The sequence below is a fragment of the Cervus elaphus genome, chromosome 9 (genome assembly GCF_910594005.1).
Source record: "Cervus elaphus chromosome 9, mCerEla1.1, whole genome shotgun sequence".
Lineage (NCBI taxonomy): Eukaryota > Metazoa > Chordata > Mammalia > Artiodactyla > Cervidae > Cervus > Cervus elaphus.
The window spans coordinates 70,212,355-70,235,762 of record NC_057823.1 but is presented as its reverse complement, the minus strand read 5'-3'; the positions used below and the strand labels follow the sequence as shown (position 1 = coordinate 70,235,762).

General features: G+C 36.9%; 1 protein-coding gene across 2 annotated transcripts in view; it reads left to right on the top strand.

The window, feature by feature from the left end:
* The first annotated feature begins 366 nt into the window (after positions 1 to 366).
* Positions 367 to 23,408, top strand: part of CLINT1 (clathrin interactor 1) — a 58,157-nt gene continuing 35,115 nt past the window's right edge. The window contains exon 1 of one of the 2 annotated variants that reach the window (XM_043913418.1): positions 367 to 609. In XM_043913418.1, the coding sequence (XP_043769353.1) occupies positions 569 to 609 (41 nt within the window). In that variant the 5' untranslated portion in view covers positions 367 to 568. The remainder of the gene's footprint in view (positions 610 to 23,408) is intronic. The other variant, XM_043913419.1, reaches the window with a different exon arrangement.

Below are 23,408 nucleotides of genomic sequence, written 5' to 3'. Positions count from 1 at the left end.
TCAGGTAGCCAAAGTATTGGAGTTTCAGTTTCAGCATCAGTCCTTCCAATGAACATTCAGGACTAATCTCTTTTAGGATGGACTGGTTGGATCTCCTTGCAGTCCAAGGGACTCTCAAGGGTCTTCTCCAACACCACAGTTCAAAAGGATCATTCTTCGTCTCTCGACTTTCTTTATGGCCCAACTTTCACATTCATAATGACTACTGCGTAGCGGTGCGGAGAATCCGGGGAGCTCTTTTACCGAAGAGTCCTAACTTTACCTTTCCTCTGAAACTTTCAGCCTAATTTGGCGCACAGAGAACTACAAGTCCCAGCGTGCCCCGCGCGCAGCGGGCGGAAAGTCAGGCACTTCCGCTCCACGCAGCGCTTCTGCCCCCGCGTCTCGACGTGTCACTGGCGGCGCCGCGGCTGTGGCAAGAGAAGGAGCTGACTGGGGGAGTTTGAGGCGGCGGGTGGCGGCGGCGGCGGCGGCAGCGACCCCGGCCTGGATCTGCCCCGGCGCGGAAGTGTTCCGGAGTCCGTGGGGTACAGGAGAGGGAGGTAGAAGCCCGGCCCGCTCGGGCAAGATGTTGAACATGTGGAAGGTGCGGGAGCTGGTGGACAAAGCGTGAGTATCGGGGGGCAGTTGTGGCCGAGGCCCACGCGGGGGAGGGGCGGGGGGAAAGGGGAGCCGGTTCTGCGCTCCGGGCCGTCCGCGTCACGCCCCCCAGATGGGCCGGCCCTATCATGGCGGCGGGCGACTCTCTTCTCGGCCCGGGGCCGCGTCCCGATCCGCCAATCGAAGGGACCTTTTCTCTGTGGAAACATCTTGGTCTCCTTATCTCCTATCCAGGCCTTCCTCACCCTCCAGCTTCCCCACCCCTCTAGGCGCGGACACTTTGATCAGGGGCGGGGGCAGGGTTGTCTCGAGCTGGGTCACTGCCCTGGCCGGAGAACTGTCTTGGCCCCTGGTTTTTGGTCTGCTTCCTGGGCAGCAGTGAAAGCTCGAGGGTGGGGGAACTTACTTCAGTGGCTCCCGGTGCTCCTCAGCGTGTGTTGTAGAGACCTTAGGCCTGATTGGGATGTGTCCTTTACCTTGCTGAGCTTCTTTTAATTACTAATGAGCCTAAGGTATTGCAGTGGGTGGTAGGTGTAACAAGTGGCCATTGTGGTCAGACTGAAGTTACTCAGACTCTCTCCTTTGGTTTTCTAACACTAGTGAGAGTAGATCACCATGTAACTTACTGTGATTCCTTTCCTCTGTTTCCGTTTTCACTACATTTCATTTTTGGAGGGCCATTTTTTCCATTTGGTTTAATTAACTAATGAATGAATTAACAAGAAATGTCTCCTAAAGAAGGAAACAACCTAGGTTTATATCCTGTTGATCTACTTGTAAGTACACTGACAGGTAAAATGAGTAATGCATAGCTGATATTCTTTAAGTGATCACTTTAGTATCTTACTACCCTAGGGAAACCTTAACACTTACATTGAGTGTATCATATAGATTATAACAGTGATTAAGTAAGGACTTCTAGGACAGCAGGAAGTAAAGTTTAAGAATTTAACTAGTCCCCTTCTTTTCGGGTTTTAGTGAGGATGTAATAAGTGTAATGGCAGAAACAGTTCATTTGTGCCACTCATCCAACCTAAAATCAGGAAGTGAGGATGGCAAATTCTTGGCTTTCTTGACTCCTCAAAAAATAACTTATTGTAAACTGCTATGTATAAAATAAATTAGATCCAAGCATATAATGTACAGCATAGGAAATACAGCTACCATTTTATAATAACTTTAAACAGTATACTCTGTTAAATTATCGAATTACTGTTTGTACACCTGAAACTAATATTATAAATCAATTATACTTCAATAAGAAAAAATTCAGTGGCTTGGATAATGCCTCAGATAGAGTTTGACTGTATTTTCAAGTTTTCTGTGCTACCGAGAATGCAGTAGAGTGCCTAAGGGGCACAGATTTCTGAACCTGCAGAGCTGGATTCAAGCTCTATAACCTTGGCAAATTACTTAACCTTGAAGTGTCCCAGTTTTCTCAGGTGAAATATGAAAATAGTGATGGATATTTACCTTAGAATGTTGTGAGAATTAAGGGCGAAGGACTTAAATAGCATATAAAGGCCATAATGCAGTAAGTTTAGATCAGTATGCTTTTGATAATTATAGCACATGTTCTGCAGAGTAGTATTAAAATTCATTAAGAGAAAAGCTCCATGTTTGAAAAGTGATTTGGTGGTCTTGCTTTGTCAACCATTTATTTGACCATTAAGTCCTCAGTCCTTTATTTTGGTTTTGTTTTGCTATTTATATATCCTTTGCTTTCCAAAGGTAAAAATAAAGTCATGTTTTTGTTTTTTTAATCCAAGTTTATTAGTTGTTCTTTAATATATGGTGTAAAGGATACCAGCTTAAACTGTCTCTGAAGATCCAAAAATCTCTACAAAACTATTTCTTAACCAGAGGTCGGTGGAAGAAAAATCACTAATAAAGCACCTTCTTATCTTAGGGGACTAAATTTGTGGTACTCAAAAGTTTGAAGACAGGGTGCACTTTTTCAGGAGACAAGTCAATATTCTTGTTCTTTTCATGTTGTTTTTCTCACCTTTGTTACTAAGTTTCAAGTATCTCAGATTAAATTTGTCATATACATAGCTATCAAGTCAATCTAATAGAAGAACTGCTGTTGAAAAATAACTTCAGTCTTCCTTTTTACCACCGAAATAAGAATGGAAACCTGGGGATTTCCCTGGTGGTCCAGTGACAAAAGACTTGGGGCTTCAGTACAGGGGGCCCAGCCGGGTTCCATCCCTGGTCAGAGAACTAGATCCCACATGCAGCGACTAAGACTACCTGCAGCCAAATAAATAAGTATCTTAAAAAATTTTAAAAAGAATGGAAACTTAAACCAAGTTACTCAAGAACATGTAAGAATGTTGCCACCAAGGACTTTTTTTTAAAACTTTCAGTGGGGTCTGACACATATTAGGATTAGAACATGAGGTTATTTTACTGATGAGTACTTAATTTTCATCTTTCACTGACAGAAAAGAAATAGTTCTTCCACCCCAAATACAAACATTTTACAAAACCAGTACCTGTGGCACTATACCCATTTAGACTGTTCATCTTAAATTGCCATAATGGAAGTGAAACAGATCCGTAGAATAGCTATTCAGATTATCAAGGGGATAAGGTGATGAGGAAACTTGCAAAAGAGGAAACAATAAAGTGATAAAGGACTGCTCTGAGAGCTGTGTTGAATAGAAATGAGGCTTTATATGATATAGCACTGGCTAGAGGTTTGGGGAGACCTGGGTTCACATTCTGATACTGCATTTTAAATTAGCCATATGTATAATTTGAGGCAGAATAATATGACTCTCCAGAGCTTGGATTCCTTATCTTTAAAATGATGGGATTGTACTAGAATGACTTTCCAGCCTTGTTGGCATTTTGGAGATATAAATTTCTGTCGGGGGAAAAAATGGAATAAGTATTTCATAACAGCAGATAAATTTTAGAAAGTCATTATCCACCAGAGACAGTTGCAGCTGAAAAGACAATTTTTTTATGTGACAATAAATGTTATATTTAATTGCTTTATGCAGTAAATAAGTGCAATCCATGACTGGAAAATTAGGACTTTTATTTAGTATATATCCCTACCCAATGAAGTTTACTTCAGAAGGAAAAATGTGCTCTTGTGTCCTCTGAAGCACTGTTAGATCCAGTATGATGGCAGTTCTTAAGTGTGATGATATATTTTATGACTTTTGAGATTTTGAAAACTTTCATGGAGGGTTAGGGAGATACTTTCCACAAGTTTTGAACCTGCTCGTGGTATTAAATGCCTCTGTTTTGCAGGACATTGTGGAACTGAGGAAAGGCAGATAAAACCAAAAGCTCACCAGAGCTTGGAGTGCCAGTTTCCTCCCACATGTACTCAAGTTGCAGTAAAGGGAGCTGTGGCAGGAAAGGATAAGTGGCACCACTCCCACCAACTGGGACTAGCTTGACCATTGTCATCCTTTGACCTGCCTCCCTTCATGTGATGCTGAAATAAAATTGAGCACTTTTATATTTTGTTATCCCATTTTTGGTATAAACTGAAAGTTGCTGCAGTTCTGTTGTCTTCTTCAAATTTTGGAAATGCAGTGAAGGTAACCTGGTAGTGGTGAATCAAACCACTTATTACTACTTACTGTTCAAGGCCAGCTAATCCTTCTCTTTCATGCAAGGAATAATATTAATGGTAAATCTATTTCATCAGTGGCCCTTATTCTTTTTAAGATAGTGATTCAAACAGCACTATCAGTTACTATAGATTGTCCATTTTAAGTTATTCTCTTAAGCATAGCTTGCATTTTTTTCCCTTTAAGATGATTTTTGTTGGTGTATTTGCATGTTTTTAATTTCTAAATGTTTGCATAACATAATAGAATTGTGCAAATTTCTAGTCTAGCTGACCCCAGAAGGAGAACCCTTCACTTTTAATAGAAAATATTTCATTCAGTTATTTCACCAGATAATACATTTATTATTTATTGGAATAGTACTGTATTTTCTGGACTTGAAAAATACAATACCTGTCTTAAAAAAAATTTGCCACTACAGATATGCTACAACTTGAACTTATCATTGGTTTTCCCTTTCAGTCCTCAGATGTGTTCCCCCTAATTTCCCTGTCTTACCAGTAAATCTCTGTTCAGTTTGCTTCTTAGAACTTGAAAATAAAAGTGATTTTCAGCTTTCTAGCCTCACCATATCAAATTTTCTTTAAACCAGTTGTTATTGCTGAAACAGTAAATTCATTATCCTTTCTTCCTCTCTTCTAGTAACTGGACACAAGTAAATACTAAGAATTTAATTCCAAAGAAAGATGAGTTTTCTCTTTTGTGAGCGTTATCTTAGGAGTGATTTTTCTGTACTTTAGTCTAGTTAGTACTATTGCCAAGGTGGTTTTTAAAAGCTCTTAGATGCCTCTTATATTTTCCTGTGCCCTAGTGTTTTTAAGTAGTTTTTCATCTGTTTACTGATACATCCACTAAAAGTATTTGGCTTTTTTAAGTACCTCTAACTAATACTCCTAGGTTTTACAGTATGGCTCCATAGTTGACCCTTTTTCTGTGCTCTTGTGTTATTTTCTTCTTATTTCCAATGTTTATTTAATATTTCCTTTAAGAAAAAAAAGAAGAGTATAGACAGCTTATGTAACTTTTTTTAATCTTGAAGAAATTTTATGTTTCATATTTAGATCTAATTGGAATTTAATTTGGGGCCTTTATTTTGGAAAATTTCAAATAGATCCAAAAATGGAGGTAGTGAATCCCTGCTTACACAGACCTAGCTTCAAAGTTTGGCTAGTCTTGGTTTACCTGTGTTTCTGCCTACAGTCCCCACTCCATATTATTTTGAAGCAAATTCAAGACAATGTATCATTTCATTTGTATCAATCTCCAAAAGGTAAAGAGTCATCTTTTTTTTAATTATAATCATAATATCATTATCATACCTTTTAAAAAAGATGATTCTTTATATCGAATGTTCAGTCATCATTCCTTTCTCATTTACCTCATGATTCCTCTTTGATGTTTCTCTGAGTTGGTGGGTGTATCTTTTGATTCTGTTTTTGTGTAGGTTCAATCCCGGTCTTCTTTTTCCACTCTTATTGTTTATTTGTTGAAGAAATTAAGTTTTTTGTATTTTCTTCAGTTTGGATTTTGTTAATTGGTTCCCATAGGGTTGTTTGTTTCTCTAACGTCTATATGTCCTGCAATTTGGTAATTGTATCTACTCACTTGATAAATTCAAATTCCAATTTTGGGGACAACAGGACTACTTCATGGAGTCAAAGTACATTTGTAGTACTTTTAATGAGTCTTATGTATAAAGATTAGTTCTTTTTAGTCTTAGCTGACATTACCTAACATTCTGGGACGTATACTTAACTATTTTTTTTTTTTAAGGTGTCACTTCTTATGACCTTTCATTGTTAAGTCTAATTATGTATGCTAGTCCCTGTATATATTTTTATATTACTTTGCTAGCTGTATGCACTGTCTTATATTTAGGCACTTCCATCTGGTGTTGAGTGAATCTGGGAAGAAGTTTGTGGTTCAGAGATCAGAACTGGATTGAAATCCGAGGTCCATCACTAAGAAATAGTGATCCTGGGGATTAGGACAATATCTCCAAACTTTCCCATCTATAAAATAGGATGGTATTTTGTTTTACTGAGTTCTAGTGAGGATTAAATTTATGTGAAACACTTAGCATAGTGCTTGACATAAACTCTTGAAATGCTACTGTTATTGTGCAAAGCACAAAATAATTTAGAACAATTTATAATGTAGAAAAAAATCAAAAGAATATAGTGTTTGAAGGAATAAAGAAAATGTCAAACTAAATTATTTACGAGTGTGTAAGAACTGTGTCTTAATCTATAAATCATTATTTTCAATGTGTATTCACCTAAATAGACACATTAAACAACCCATAGAACTCATAAAAATATCTGTTATGTGTGCCTTGTGTTGTGTTTAGCAAATCACAAATGCCTTTAATATCGTAAAGCATATTACAGAAACTCTTTTGAAAGACACGTTGAGGAATAAAGTCTTTGGAAAGACATATTGCAATTTCCATCTGCTAATTTTTTTTCAGCTTGTTTTGTATTTCTCAAGGTTTTAAAGATGCTGCTAATATAAAATATTTCTTCTAAAATACATAAAGATTTATGAAGGCAAATTGAAGTGGACAATCTATCCTTAAAGAAACTGAACAGAATCAAGAAAAGTAACTCTAAAATGTGATACCCAATTCATAATCTCTGATAGTAGATGAGCAGTATATACAAGAAAGGGGGCTTTCCAGGTGGCTCAGTGGATAAGGAACCTGCCTGCCAATGCAGGAGATGGAGAAGGCATGGGATCAGTCCCTGGGTCAGGAAGATCCCCTGGAGAAGGAAATGGTAACACACTCCAGTATTCTTTCCTGGGAAATCCCATGGACAGAGGAGCCTGTGGGCTGCAGCACCCATGGGGTTGTGAAGAGTCAGACACAACTGAGTGAACACACATTTACAAGGAAAGCACGTTGCAGTGTGCTTTCCAGTTTTTCGACACACTGTCCCAAGTTGGTAAGAAATCATTTTGTCTTACCAGAGTCCATTAGCCAGAAAATTAAATATAAGTAGAGTAACATAATGCATTCTCACATTGGAACCAGTTGATAGCTCCTCATGGCTGTGGATAGATCTAGCTAATGAATTATTAAATATGAATAATTTTGTTAATGTGCAACAATAGCCAGGTGTGTTTTGTACTTAAGTCCAGTTAGCCCTGTTTTGGAGTGTTTTGACATAGGAATTTTGCTTAGTTTATAAATTCTCAGGAGAGTAAGTTTCGATCCCTGGGTTGGGAAGATCCCCTGGAGAAGGAAATGGCAACCCACTCCAGTATTCTTTGCCTGGAAAATTCCATGGACAGAGGAGCCTGGCTGGCTGTAGTCCATGGAGTCTCAAAGAGTTAAATACAACTGATCACACGTGCACACACCTGGAGAGTAAGTTATACATAATTCTAATTATGAATAATTTTTTATAGTGAAAGTCACTCAGTCGTGTCCAACTCTTTGCGACCCCATGGACTATAGAGTCCATGAAATTCTCCAAGCCAGAATACTGGAGTGGGTAGCCTTTCTCTTCTCCAGAGGATCTTCCCAACCCAGGGAGCGAACTTAGGTCTCCTGCATTGCAGGCAGATTCTTTACCAGCTGAGCCACAAGGGAAGCCCAACTTTTTATAACTTCCACACAAACTCATCAGGTAAAATTTTTCAGTCAAAAAAAAAAAAAAATTCGCATCTAAATACCGGCGACCCACCCCACCCTGGCCCTGCTTTTGTTTTTCTCTTTGGCTGTACCCATTGTGGCTTGTGGGATCTTAGTTTTCCCACCAGGCATTGAATCAGACCCTCTCAGTGAAAGTGTGGAGTGCTAACCACTAGCCCACCAGGGAATTCCCTTAGATAGCCTTTATTTTTGTAATAGAAAGAAGATACACATTGAAAATTCAATTTGTTTTTCTTGCTATTTGTTTTCATGCAATATTAACTAATCATTAAAGAACATTCATCACTTGTAACTTTTAAAAGTGACTTAAGGTTGTATGATTAAAACTTTTTATTAACAGTTAAACCATAATGGTATGATATGTTTGGTTTATAGTTATAAGTTTGGTACTGAATGGGTTTCTGAAGTGTGGCTCATTTCTTACGAAGCCAAATAAAAATTTTAATCCTGTAATCTGCACACAGCAACAAGGGTGATTCTTTAAAACTGTTTAAGTCACAGTAGTTCATAACTCTCCAGCCACTTTCTATTTTGCTGTTTACCAGCCTCTCCGTGGTCTAGCTCTGCTGCTCTCTCTGACCTCATCTACCACCACTCTTCCTCACTCACTGTTCTGTGTCAGTATGATAAAATGCCTGCATTCACACAAGCTGCTCTGCTATTATTTCAGCACAAGCCACTTCTGCTACTTTTATTTACATCTGTCCATCTGCTGCCTCTGGGATGTAACCCTCTTGAGGGCAAGTCCAGATACTTCTAATAAATCATTATTGAGTATTTGCCATGTGCCAGTAACAGTAGTGACAGCATTATTAATATTAATTTGTGGTTGAGAAAATTGGCCACAGAGAAGTCCAGAAACTTGCCTGAAATCACACATCTAGAAAATAGAATCTAGATTTAAATCTAGTGTCTGCTTTTAGAACATATATTTCACAGCTTTTGCTGACTTGTACAAGACATTACTGTAATAAAGGTGAATTACTGGTGAATGCCTTAAACCAGTTAAAAATTACTTGGAAGAAGTTTATAAGCTTCTGAATCAAATTCAATAAGCATTTATTCTTTTTTTCCCTATATATACTGATCATAAAAGAAAATTTTTCTAGCCTCTGAATATTGTCTGTGAGTAGGATGCCCTTCAATGATTGAGAAGCAAACAGTTGTTTTTGTCAGTGGAAAAGGAAATCTTAGCTATTTTAATGAGCTTACTTATTGTAATTAATCCTAAGAAAAAGTTCATGACAGTCACAAGCTGTATCATAGGTTCAAAATTACCCTGTAATCAGCTTCCACAGGTTTAATAAATTTCCCTCCGTTCTTTGATCTTTATGTCAGTTAGCTGTGCCTGTAGTACTGTGTTGTATTAATCCCTGATTTATGTCCAAAGTTTCCCAACTTTTCTTACACTCAGCTTAAATTGGGTAGTTTGAAAATAATTTTCCTTAGTTCAGTATGTGCCTATCCAAGGAGGATGGCCTAGGTTGTAAATATCTAAATGGTATACAATAACTGAAAATACATGACTGATAGTCTTACTAATCTTATAGGGATCCTTCGGTGAGTGCTTATTAAATACCTCCCATGAGCGCTGTACAGCACTGTAAGCTGAGTGACAGACCTTACGGTTCAGTGCGGCTTGTGGTTCTGTTACGTGGATGCACATGGCAAGCACATGAAAAATACAGAATAGTATAAGATGGTATGATAGCCAAATTTGTGGTATAGGTATAAATACTATAGCAATTCAGGGAATGGAAAGAACAATTAAGACTGAGCAAAAGTTTAATGAAATAGATAAATCCTGATATTTCAAAAATGTGTATCTGCTGAAAGGACGATAAGGCCAAATAAGGTATTAAACATAGAATGAAACATCTGAAACACGGGTCAAATGATGTGGTTGCTAATGAGAACCTACTGCTGAGCGGTTCCAGGCAGGGGATGACATCAGTGACACTGTCTCAGGAGCTGTTCTGTTTCAAAAGGAAGTTCCCCTTCTACCCCAGATAGTCCAGATTAAATAAAGTCCAGGTGTTTGATGGTCTGTGTTTGTTTGAGAGTTTGAGGGGAAATAAATTATATAGGTTTCAAAATTTTAATAGTAAGGTTCTGGGAACAATTTTTTTAATGTCAGAAAAGTTGAGTCTGGTTTCTGGGATTTGAAAGTCATTTGAGTAAATCTAAGTTTAACCGATCTTAGGTAAATCTAAATTTAATCATGGATGAAGGTGGGAGAAAATATTGCTGACTTAATTTAAAAATTTTAAATAACACTTAAAATTTAAAAACATCAAGTATTAGAGTTCACTTACAGGTAGTTCTATAAACTCAAACTATCACCACTGAGGTACAGGATTTCTCATTCTATTCATAGGATTTCTTATATTCTTTCAGTTAGTGTTTGATATTAGGCAGTACATCTGAACCTAATCACAGAAGTGGAAATACCTATAAGTGATGTGGTCAAATTGTACAATGTCAAGCATTTGTGTCTACAAAGGTGTAGTTTTCACATATTGTCCCAGTGTAGGATGTTTCATCATTTTCTCCTCTTAGAAGGGCTTTATGCTTTTCTTTACGCTTAACTAATTTTGGTGCTTTCTTTTACATTATTTTCTTGAAGGAGTCTCATAATACAGTTAATAATTGTTGTTTAGTCACTAAGTTGTGTCTGACTCTTTTGCGACCCCATGGACTGTATGTAACCCACCAGGCTGCATGGGATTTCCCAGGCAAGAATACTGGAGTAGGTTGCCATTTTCTTCTCCAGGGGATCTTCCCAACGGGGGACTGAACCTGTATCCTCTGCACTGGCAGGTGGATTCTTTACCACTGAATCATGAGGGAAGCCCAATACTGTTAATAAAATTATCTTAACTAGGATATTTTAAATAGGTTGCCACATAAATATTTTAAAAGATAATTTGCTATGAGTATGCCCAAGCTGAGCTAACTTCTTTGAGTTTCAATTTTGTTTTTAAATGAGGAGTGGAAGGAGTAATTTGAGGGAAGACATAAGTCAAGAGACTGTGCATTTCTGTATAGAATGGGGATAAGATCTACTACCTTCTGGGACTGTTAGAATTAAATGAGATAATATATTATAAAAAGGTTTACCATTGTGTTATCAATAAATTCTGGTTCTTTGGCCTTGTTTAGTCATGCTGCTGCTGCTGCTAAGTTGCTTCAGTTGTGTCCGACTCTGTGCGACCCCATAGACGGCAGCCCACCAGGCTCCCCCGTCCCTGGGATTCTCCAGGCAAGAACACTGGAGTGGGTTGCCATTTCCTTCTCCAAAATTAAAAGATATAGGTGAACAAAAACTCACACCTTAGATTAGTTCCAAAGAGTAGGAATTTAAAAGTTGGCAAAACTTTTTAATAAACTTTAAACCCCTTTAACAAAATTTTTACTATTAAATTTTAGTAGCTACTATTTTATTGTACCTGTAAAAACTGGAATCGGGATGTATAATGCTAATAATTCTTACGCTGTATCCATTTTTTAATACCCTGGGATATTTGATTTGCGTCTGAAACCAGTTTAACATGCACATCTCTTGATAAAGATAGACATCACACTGTCCTTTCTTTTTTGAGAAGAAACAGATTTACTAAATAACCTATTTAAGTGACCTTAAGCAGCTGTGAGCAATAGGAAAGATAGTTTCACAAGTAAACTTGTACACAAAACAAACAAAAAACCAAGTAAACTTGTACACAAAACAATGCAAGTCTGAAGCTGCTTTAAGTACAGTGTAGGACTGTTTCTGGTTTTTGAATAGGAATAATATTCCTGTACTTAAAAAAATAGGGACCTCAGGAGCATATGCTTTCAAATTTATTAGAAATGGCATTTGAGAAACTTGTGCTTGCATTGATAATGTGTGTCATAACATATATAGTTGAGTTTGTAATGACTGGTATTTCCAGAACAATTTTCAAATAAATGTTTTATGCTGAATATTTCACTAAAAGTTATTCTGGCAAGTGGGAATCTGTGCTCTAGTTATTCAGAGTCATAAATAGAATATTACTGTTGTATCTACATGTAACATTTTACTAGCTTTTATTAACTTTTGTCATTAAAAATAATAATAGATTACTATTTTTCATGAACACTTTGTAACTAGAATAATCCTATAGAGTCATTGAGGCTGTGATTGGCCTATTAGTTGCTTGAAATGTTTAACCTTTAGGATTTTTTTTTTTTTTAGGATTTTTTACTAATATGAATAATGAATAAGATTGCTTGACATGCTAACATGGTTGAGGCAAGGGGTGTGATGGTTGATGTACCAAAAGAATAAGATTTGCATACATTATATTACTAATTGTTCCTTTTTACTGTAACTTAATTATGAAATAAAATGACGTTAATTATAAAAAAATCAGGTGAGCCTAAATTGCATGTTTTAACTGTAAACTTCCATTACATTAAAATTGATGCATTCTGTATCTAAAAGCATAATATACAATGTTCACTCTATTAAAACTCTTTAATGCTTTAATGGAGGAATGATTATATTTGTCATGCTCTTTAATTTTTCTGAGCACTTTCTTACATTCCGGCACAAGCTGTTTCAAGCTTATCCTGTCTTTTCACTACTTGAGCCCTGGAGTTGGCGATTTCTGCAAGGATCCCTGGTTTTGGTTGTTTTAGCAGTGGGACACATTTTTAAAAGAAATGTATGGTGGACTAGAGAGATTTTTCTGTCACAGTTAAGATGTTGCTAGAATTTCCTATGTGTAGGAACACCTACAGTAAAAGAGTTGGCACATGGGATAAAGACCTCTTTGGAAGTGCGGCGGTGGTATTTTTCTTTTGAATAATTAAGGTTTTACATTTCTGTTTCATATTTTTAAACCTTAAGATCATTAAGATTTATGAAGGGTGCTACATTGCCATTCTCTTACCAACAATGTAATTTGCTTTCTGTAAATCACTTAAGTATGAAAAGACAAATAGCAAAGCATTTTCTGTACAAGTATGTATATATTAGATAATGTCATTATGTCAATAAAATGCCCTCTAGAATGTACTTTTCCTAATGGTATTTCATGTTACAACCTGTAATTCACATACTAAATTCCTGTTTGGCTTTTGAATTGTTTATACTAGCAACTGATTACTGAGTAATTTAAGTCTCACTTAATTATGGCAGTACTATTCTAATTAGAGTGCTGAATGTTGGCACTTTATTTAGCAAGCAAATATAAAATACTTGTTTGTGACATTTGTGGAAATAAGTATTGAAGACTAATTTTCTGTAGATAATCTTAGGATATCTATCTTAAGTGTAAACTTAATTCCTACTTTACCCCCAAACCAAATAGATAACTCATTTGGAATATGAAATCCTTCTGACCTAACTTGGAAAGAACTGGTCATATGTCGAGAATCTCATTTTCTGAACAATTAAAAAATTAACTTTGTATGTATAAATGTAAAAAGCAGCAAGATTACATAATAAATAATTAAAACAAATACAAGTAATATGAACATTAAGAGTTAAAAGAACTTGAGAAATTTGCTGGAGATCTAGCCCTGGTGTTGAAATTTAACATAGGTAATCTCTCTTTGGCTATGTTGAGACATATAAGGAATAAGCTGAAAACAATAACTATATAATTAACATTCTTTTTAGACTGATAAGTTTTTTGTTTTTTTTTTTTGGCTGAAGATCCATCACTTTACTTTCAGAAAGAGATGGCCAGAGGGGACAAGGGGGCAGAGATACAGAGGCATTCTGGCAACACAGGAGAAACAATCCTAGAATGATAACACTTTTCGGATATGAGTTTGTTAGAATAAATGGTGATAATCTTTTAATGAATGTGTTATATATCCTTAATACTTAGATAATCTCTTAATAAAGAAAACTCACATTATAGGTCTGCTTCTCATGTCGATTACCCATATGACAAGGAGAATGAAGTACACTAAAGGTTGCAGGGAAGCCACAGGATAACCTGGCTTATTCACTTACAAGGGCTTCCCAGGTGGCGCTAGTGGTGAAGAACCCGCCTGCCAGCAGGAGACTTAAGAGAGATGCAGGTTCAATCCTTAAGTAGGGAAGATCCTTGGAGTAGGGCATGGCAACCCACTGCAGTATTCTTGCCTGGAGAATCCCATGGACAGAGGAGCCTGGTGGGCTACAGTCAGTAGGGTTGCACAGAGTCAGACACAACTGAAGCGACTTAGCATGTGTGCATGCATGCATTCACTTAGAATGACTGTTCCCTGATCATTTGGAACTCTTTCAGATACTTAAAGTACTGTTGTAAGCAAGTTTTGGTGGGGAGAGATAACTAAAAAGAAAAAGTAAGCAAAATAATTACATTTTTCGAGTGTTATGAAGAAAAGGGACTGAAGTAGAGAATGGTGAATGGGGCTGTTTCATTTAGGGTGGTGATAGTAGGCCTTTTTGGAGAAGGACATGGCAACCCACTCCAGTATTCTTGCCTAGAGAATCCTGTGGACAGAGGAGCCTGGTGGGCTGCTGTCCATAGGGTCACATAGAGTCGGACACAACTGAAGTGACTTAGCATGCATGCATGCGTTGGAGAAGGAAATGGCAACCCACTCCAGTATTCTTGCCTGGAGAATCCCAGGGACGGAGGAGCCTGGTGGGCTGCTCTCTATGGGGTCACACAGAGTCGGACACGACTGAAGTGACTTAGCATGCATGCATGCGTTGGAGAAGGAAATGGCAACCCACTCCAGTGTTCTTGCCTGGAGAATCCCAGGGACGGAGGAACCTGGTGGGCTGCCGTCTATGGGGTCACACAGAGTCGGACACGACTGAAGTGACTTAGCAGCAGCAGCAGCAGCAGGCCTTTTTGAGGATATGGTGTCTGTAAAGAGTTTAGAGCACACAAAGTAAAGGAAGAATGTTTTATTCTTGGAGTGTTTTACTCATGGAGTGAGCAAATAAGGAAGGAGCTGGTGAGAATATTCGAGAACAGTATGGCAGGAGCATGTAGAAGAAGAGCGGTAGGCTCAGGGATTTGTAGGTCATTGCGTGGAGTTTGGATGTAAGTATATTAAGCAGTGGAATTTTGATAAGCAAAGGAGTGAAGTAATCCCATCTATGTACCTTACTCTTGGTGCTGAGTTGAATAATGGATTGGAGGTTGAGGTAGGGACATTGAGTAGAAATGGCTTAAATCATGGTTTAAATCAAGCACTGGTTTAAATCATGATTATAGCATAACAGTTATGGAATAGAATGTAAAGTGGGCAATATAATGTGTGTGTTTGCCTCTTATTTGTGTTACTTTGGAAGGAGTACATGAGAATTACTGTTACACTGTCTTGGCTTTGCTTTGTTCTTCTGTGGTACTAGATGGTGCAAAGTGAGAGCCTGGTCCAATATGTAGGAGTTTCAGTTAACAAGATGCCATGCAAAGGGAGGCTTGTATATTAGAATTCCAGCATCTGGAAAAGTGAAATCCATGATGCTTTCAAATTCATAGTTGATACTGAGCATGAGTAAGAGATTTAACAAAAAATTTTTAACCTTAAATTTCATGTTTAGCTTTTCATATATTTATATGGGACACAGAACTCTTAGGCCAAGGTATCTTACCTTTTAAAGTCTTTGCTGGGGGTCAGTAAGCTAATTTTAGGGCTTATAATAAATTAACAAACCTTTCTGACTGTGACTCCAAAAAGCCTGGGATTGAAACACCTGTGACAGCTCTTTAAAAAGAAATTTTGTGAGGGTGTTACTTCTCATGTCATTCTGTTTGTGTATATGTTGGTCAGTGGGTGTTTATTTTAGTCCTCTCTATTCATATCTTAATCTCAACATCCTTATCTTCCATCCCCCCTCTCTGTTACTCTCTGTTACCAAGAGATCATAGATTTCATTTATGTATTCACTGGTCAGTTATTAAGTATCCCATTTTATGTGAGGCATCCATTGTTAGGTACTGAGAGGGAAACAAAAATGCATAATATATAGTACAGTCAGTACTGATTAATTGAAGTAGTTATGTTTTTAAAAGTTACTGCAAACACTGAATCTTTGTTCTTAGAGGAAATACAGGATTAGGTTCCTGTGGGCCTCTGATAACAACATTTTCATCAACCAGTTAGTAGTAACCATGTTTTATGTGTATTTCTGTTTAAAGATGCCTTCTTTATTACATATACTGTTGATTCATTAACATTGAACCCAGGGCCAACTACATTACATGTCTTATATGAAGATGTTTTTTCTATAAGGCACATCATAACCTCTTGGAAACACTAGACAGCACTTCAGCACTCAGCTTGGGGGCCATGTTAAACAACAAAATCAAGAGAAATCATGAAGATGTGAAAAAATACGGCACTGAGTAAACCAGAGAAAGGACATTTGTTTACAGTATGAGAACTAAAACAAGAGCTTCACCTTTTTGACCTCATCTGGGACTGTAAGATAACTCAAGAGTTTTGCTGCACACTGTTCACAAATGACCACGAAAGTGCTATGAATATTGATTTTGGTGTTGAAAATATATTTTGGTGAGGAAATAAACAGAGTCCTCAAATAGTCAACTCTGCTTGCTTTTTAAACATATTAAGGAAGTTAAACTCAGTTATAGCTGTTGTACAAGGCAGAATATAATTCATAAGAGTTTGTTTATTTATGTAATGTTTATTTCTTCATAGGAAAGGAAAATTATGGGTTGGAAAAAGTCAGGAAGACTTCATTTCTGCATCTTTGTTTAAAACTAGGGTTGATTTTAACTGAAAGAAGAGGTGGGGATTCCAGGAGTGAACAGTTAGTCAGGTAAGAAAGTAAAGTGAAGTGTTAGTTGCTTAGTCCTGTCTGACTCTTTGCAACCCCATGGACTGTAGCCCACAGGCTCCTCTTGTCCTTGGAATTATCTAGGCAAGAATACTGGAGTGAGTTACCATTCCCTTCTCCAGGGATTCTGCCTGACCCAGGGATTGAACCTGTGTCTCCTGCATTGCAAGTGGCTTCTTTACCACTAAGCCACCAGGGAAGCATGCTTAAATTTCAACTAGTAATACAATATGATTATCTCATAAAGTAAATGAAACAGAAGTAGTGGGAGAAAAGGCTGGAGAGATTGGTTGAGGACTACTACCAAAAGTCAATTAGGACGTTTTTAGTCAGAGGAAAGGAAATATTTAAGAATTATAATCTCAGTTACTCAATAAATATTTACTAAACATCTGCTGTCACTAAACCTGTTCCAGGTACTGAGGTTCTTAAGTGAGAAAGACAAATTTGTGTCCTCTGGATGTTTTCAGTCTAGAAGGTGAGAAAAGCAAGGAAACAAACATGCCCATTATATAGTGCCCTAGTTTTTGTTTTAGTTCAAGGTAATAGAAAGCACATACTGTTCTTTGCTATGTAGAGTATATAGGCAGTTCCCCAGAGTTGAAAGAAGATTTATTGGAAGAAGTAATATTTAAGCTAAAATGTGATAAGGTGGGAATTAGGTGGGGGGGATGGGATGGATAGGCAGAGGATTTAAAAAGCGAAAGAAAGTATGTGCAAAGACCTGGAGAGAATGGCAATGGTGGGACTGAAAAAATAAGTTGGTATCTCATATGAAGGATTGTGGACTTCATCTTGAAGGTAATAAGGAAATCTTTGCTGGATTTAAAACGGGAGGTCAAATAGATATGATTTGTATTTCACCAGGAGTTCACTTTGGCTCTAGCCTGTTGGGAGATAGATGGGAAGCAGACTAGTTACATGGTTGTTGGCAATAATCCCTGTGATAAATGATGGTCACCCTGGGCTAAGGTAGTGGAGGTGCATGTGGGAGAAGTAGATGGGCATATTTGAGAGATACTTAGAAAATGGAGTTGAAAAGGTCTGGGGATGGATCGGATGCTGGCTTGAAGAGGGGAGAGAAGTAGTCCATAGTGATGTTCAAACTGTAATCTTGGATGGTACGGTTCACTGTACAGGAGGAGGAAGATGTTCCAGGGGAAGATGGATTTAATGAGTTTGTGGTAAGCTAACATGACCAACACTAAATACTAGGAAGATGAATCTGTTTTGCTTTGGAGGATGAATGAAAGGATAATACACCTGAATTGGAGAGATTGTTAAATGCTTTTGTAGGAGTCTAGGCTGGAGGTGAGTACCTATATTTTTAATGCAGAATGAACAGGTTTTGGAAATTAATAGGAAGTAGGCACTGTGGGAAGAGACTCCCAAAGATAACTCCAAACATCCCAACAACTGCACCCAGCCTGCCCAGCTTTTATCATGTGCCCTGAGATCATGTATCAGGGTGAAAAATGGTGAAGCTGCCTCCGTGTTGCTACCTCTTAAAATACATAGAGACATTTTCTTGTTAAAAAGCAGCTCTTATTTGTAAGAGTAGTTATTTTTTCCACTTTTGGGACTGTTGGGGTGTCTCATATGGGTATTGATCCTTGTGAAAAATGTTAAGTCTGCATGAGGGAGCCTAGAAAAGCAGCTACTAGTGTGAGAGTAAGGCCTGTGGGGAGAGGTCATCCATCTCTTTTCCTGAGCTCTTTGCTGTGTTTCTTTTTGTTTAGCTCTGCATTATAAAATATCATAAAATAAGTAAAATATGCAGGAAATAAAGATATTTAACTAATAAAAATATTTAAATAAGATATTTAACATGGTTATTAAATGAAGATTAAGAAATTAAAAATTAAAGCTAAAATAAAGTGAAAACTTTGGAGAGGTTGGAGTAAAGTTTTAAACATTTTAAAAACCCAATGCAGAAAGGGTTCAAAAAGAATAAAACAGATGAGACTTAAAATAATATTGAGGGAATTCCCTGGTGATCTAGTGGTTAGCACTTGGTGTTTTCACTGCTGGGGCCATGGTTTGATCCCTGGTCAGAGAACTAAGATCCCTCAAGCTGCATGATGTGGCCATATTGAAAAAAGAAAAAGAAAACTAACATTAACAATAAAGATCAATCAAGGTTTTGTTTTTTTTTTTTTAAGTATGATAAAACTAGGTAAGAAGTAAAGCAAGGTAAAAGGCTGAAAGCCAACCAACAGTTTAAAAACATAAAAGATTAAAGGAAAAGCTATTCATTAAGTTAGAAATGAGAAATAATAAAAAGTAAAAACAATGGTAAGATAAAAGGTATCAGCTGACAATATTTTTAGAAGTTTTGGGGAAAAGGGCCATTTAAAAAAAATACATTGAAATGGGTTTCTTGGGACACTTACGAAATGCTCCAGGGAAAAGGTATGTTGTCCCCAAAGTTTTAGAAATATTTAATATAGTCTCCTCTTGGAGACTCATTATGCACATGAGAATAGTAAAGTCTCCAAGAAGTGCTGCAGTAATAAAGTTGCCTTTGTTTTATGTAACATTTCCTAAACCTCACCATGGAACACATTTCTCACATAACACCTATTAATGTCTCCCAGAGTATTTTTCGCAAAACACTAGAGTACTGTTTCAGAAGAAAATAAAAACGGAAAATCTTAACAGTTACAGAGATATGTGTTAAAGGGGAAAAAAAAAAGTCAGCTAGAAATAGAAAATGGTTTTGGGTTGGGCTTTGCATTCATTGCTTGAGAACAGGCCCCTTTCAAGGCAGCAGTATCCTTCAGGAGCCAAGGGGCCAAGAGTAACTTGATACTTCTATCTACTATCCATAGCTGTCTTTTCAGAAAGCTTTTATCTGTGCACACTGGGCGTTGATACAGCACACAGGCTGCTGAGCCAGAGGAGTGGAAGCCGATCCTGGGCCGAATTAAATCAGCCCAGCCTGCGGGCACTTCCCTAGCAAGTGTAAAGAAGTTGTATGTACAAGCACTATTTTTCTTCCCCCCAAAATTAGTTGTTTTTCATTGTATAAATGAAATTTTAAATGTGTGCCTACACCCCAACACTTTTTATGGGCTTTTTTACTTTAGGCTTTGTCCACATGCACACGTATTTTTATATAGTTGGTAGTAGTTAGTGTTCATACAATTTTGTATTGTGAGAGCTTCTTTCTTAAGGCCATGAAGGGAAGAATTTCCTAGTGGTGGCTCCCTCTGCCTGTTCTGTTGCTATGTTGTTCCAAGCACACTGCTGCAACATGTTAGGAGCGGCTTCTTATTCTGCTTTCCTGAACCACACACAATAAAAGTCTTCCATTTTGCCACCCTCCTCAAATCTTATTGCTGCCAGAGTGCCTCTCTGGAAATAATAATTTGTAGCATCATGGGACTAGCCTATGTTGGGAAAGCTTTTCTCTAATCCTATCATCTGCTGTCTAGTTCGTGTTAGCAGCACTTGTGCTAGAGAGAAGGGCTTCCATGTAAGACCTGTGAATATCCAGACACTTTCTAGGATAATAATTTGTGCTGTTACACAGGAAACCGAATGGAGAAACTGGTTGTAGTGGCTTTTCTAACGTCCTTTGTTGAGGTAGACACTTCATGGAATCAATTACATGGACTGTGTTTTTGGCATTTTGAAAGCTTAAGATTCTACGACTCTACGACTTCCAGTATCTAAATTGTGGATATAAACTTCATGCTAAGAAAGTTTCTTTTTATAATAACCTAAACATGTTGTTTTTCATATAATTTGCTTTTGGGATGTCTGACTCTAGTAGCTGATACAGATGAGTGAGTTTAGTAAATCCCAGAAAATGTTAAAGACATTATCAGCTGATATCATATTACCACTACAGGAGAAATTGCTGCTTAATGTAAAATAAAACCCTAGCACATGGTTGGTGGTACTGAGATTAAAGAGAGTGAACTTCAAAATACAAACTCTATTTGTAAAATGGCTTGTATTGATACTTGTCCTGTCCCTTAGAGAAACTCATTTCCAGATCTTTGGCCACTTTTAAATAATAGTCATCCTGCCTTGAAGTGCAGTTATGTCTTTGAACTCTTCATTTCAACATGCATACTGTGGGTCAGATAGGCTGCCAGTTACCTTGACTGTAAAGTTCCACAACAATGAATAGCATAGGTAAGTAATAAGTATTAATGCAGTATATTCTAAGGGGCCATATAAAGAGTATCTTCAAACTAAAAATGATAAATACTGGCAGAAAAATAACCATGTGTGCTAAATGCCTTACATGTCATTCAATTTAATCTCAGTAATACATAGGAACTACCTTTCAGGTTAGGTAGCTGAGACATATAAGTGGTTGATTTGTCCAGGGATCAGAGATAAGATATGGGCCCAATTCATTTCTAATAAATTATTGGTCAATTACTATACATATTTTCTACAAAATAGCCATAAAAGATGAAGCAGATTGTGAAAATTAGTGTTTGTACAATGTTTTCCTCTAGTGTGGCCTTGTGTTTTGGACCAGTTCCTAGAGTCAGAGTCAAAGCCCAAGCCCGTTTTAATGTCTGAATATGGGCTGCCATCAAATGGATTATTTAATTTGGTATTGCTAACCTCTGAAGTTGTACGGGAAGGGAAATAGTTTTATAGTTTCTTCCTCCTACAGGTCATAATTTAGTTGTGGACATCAGGATGTTTTTCTTGACTTATCTGATCCATATAGTTTTCGTTTGCACATCTGTTACATACATTACCAAACTACTTCCTTGAAAAGTTGCCAGTTTATCACACTAGTAGTGATGAAGAGGTGGTACATTTTGGAAAAAAGAATTAAATGACAGACTCTCAAGGGGCAGAAATCCAACTACCATCCCAATTCCCAATTTAAGGTGTTTTTTTTTTTGGATCAATTCCTATATTTTTTTGACGCATTGAAATAAAATTATATGTGGTTTCTAATGTGTTTCCCAAAAGACTTTATGTTGGACTATAAATATTTAATGATCTTTCGTATAAAATGAGGTATTTTAGTTACTGCTTCTGTTAAGTTTTTATCTTTCCAGTGATCAATTTATTTATACATTCTAGTCTGGTACAAAGTTTGCTATTTGAAACTAAATTTGGAATGTTGGCTTCTTTAATGACTTTGCCCTTTCCTGACCTTGAATTCTGCATAAACCATAGAATAATGATTTTTCTGTGTTTTTCTTTTGTGGGGGGAGGAAATTAGTAAGATTTATTATTTCTACTAGTACATGTTAGGACCACTTTACACTTAAATGATGAAAAAATCAGAAATCTCAGAAATATTAGATGTGGGTCTGGTTCGTTTTGGCTTATGCAAACTGATAATCAATACTGGAAATTTTCATGGAATGTTCAGTAAATTTACCAAAGCAAGGAACCAAGTTATTTTTTTAACACACATTGTGAAATTGTGTGGCTTTGGAGTGCTGGTTTTGAGCCTGTAATCTTTAGATAAAGATATCATTTGGAATACTGAAAATCTGTAATGGGTGTTTTTAGAGATTAAAAGAGAAAGTACGTTATAAATTGGTTAGTATCAGTTACTGATAAAAGTTCTTAGATTAATTTTTTTTGCATTACATTTCCTACTGTTGTGACCGTTCTTTCTAAAGTACAGTAGAGTCTTGATAGATTTTTCTGTTCAGAGTTTTGAGTTTTTAAACTCTTCTTAAAGAGGATTTGTTAACAGGAAATAATGTTTAATTTTGTTACGATCCAAATCTGACTTGCATGTGTGGAAACTAGTCACTTAGCTAAGTCAGTCACTGGTATTCATCTTGCAGCGTAGATTTGTTGTGTTCCAACTCTCGGGCTGTGGTAACACCTTAGCTTTTTTGTGAAAAACGACTCACAGAAAGCTTGTGTTTAGTACTGGTATTGAATGTGGCAGAGCCTTATAAAGTTCACAGACAGGAAATAGAAGTTTTATACATATTAAAGAGGAATGCATTGGGTTTGGTGGCACCTTGGATTGATGACACAATCAAATCTATATGGAATCAGTAGAAATTTATGGAACATGTTCTGCCATGCAAAAGTTGCTTACCTAAAAAATATAATTTGGTTAATTTAAATATTGGTTATCTTGTATTGAGGAAGTATAATATACAGAGAATGCTTTAATTCTTGATTGAATTTGGGAGATTGTCAAGAGTCTGCATTTTTATACACAAAGGTCTTCAGTTTATCTTTCAACAGTGTTAGGGGTTTATTCCTATAGCTTCTTCTACCTTCAAAGTAATGCTTCGTTTGTTTTCTGTTCATTCTACTCCCCGCCCTCCTCCCCACCCCCGCGCCACCACTGCAATGAAAAATACTTCTATAGAAAATATTTGTAGAATTTATCCTTCCACTTTATCTGTACATAGTACAAATGCAGTATAAAATTTTGAGTTAAGATTACAAGAATATTGAGCTGTATCTATTAGTGTTCAGTAATAGGAAAACACCACAGGTGATCAAAATTCTGTAGTTCAGTTTTCCAACCCCATAATAGTACTGGTCTGAACTGTTATTGAAATTGAAGGCCAGCATCACTCAGAATGCATCAAAGAATTTGGTAGTAGGGTTGATGTAATAATAGCTTTTGATTAAAAAGTATATAGTCCTTAATTTTCTTAAAACTTAAAACAATTAGAATTTTTAAAAGTATATCAGGGGTACTTTTCTATTAAAACTCAGTATTCAAAAAACGAAGATAATGGCATCTGGCCCCATCACTTCATGGCAATTAGATGGGGAAACGATG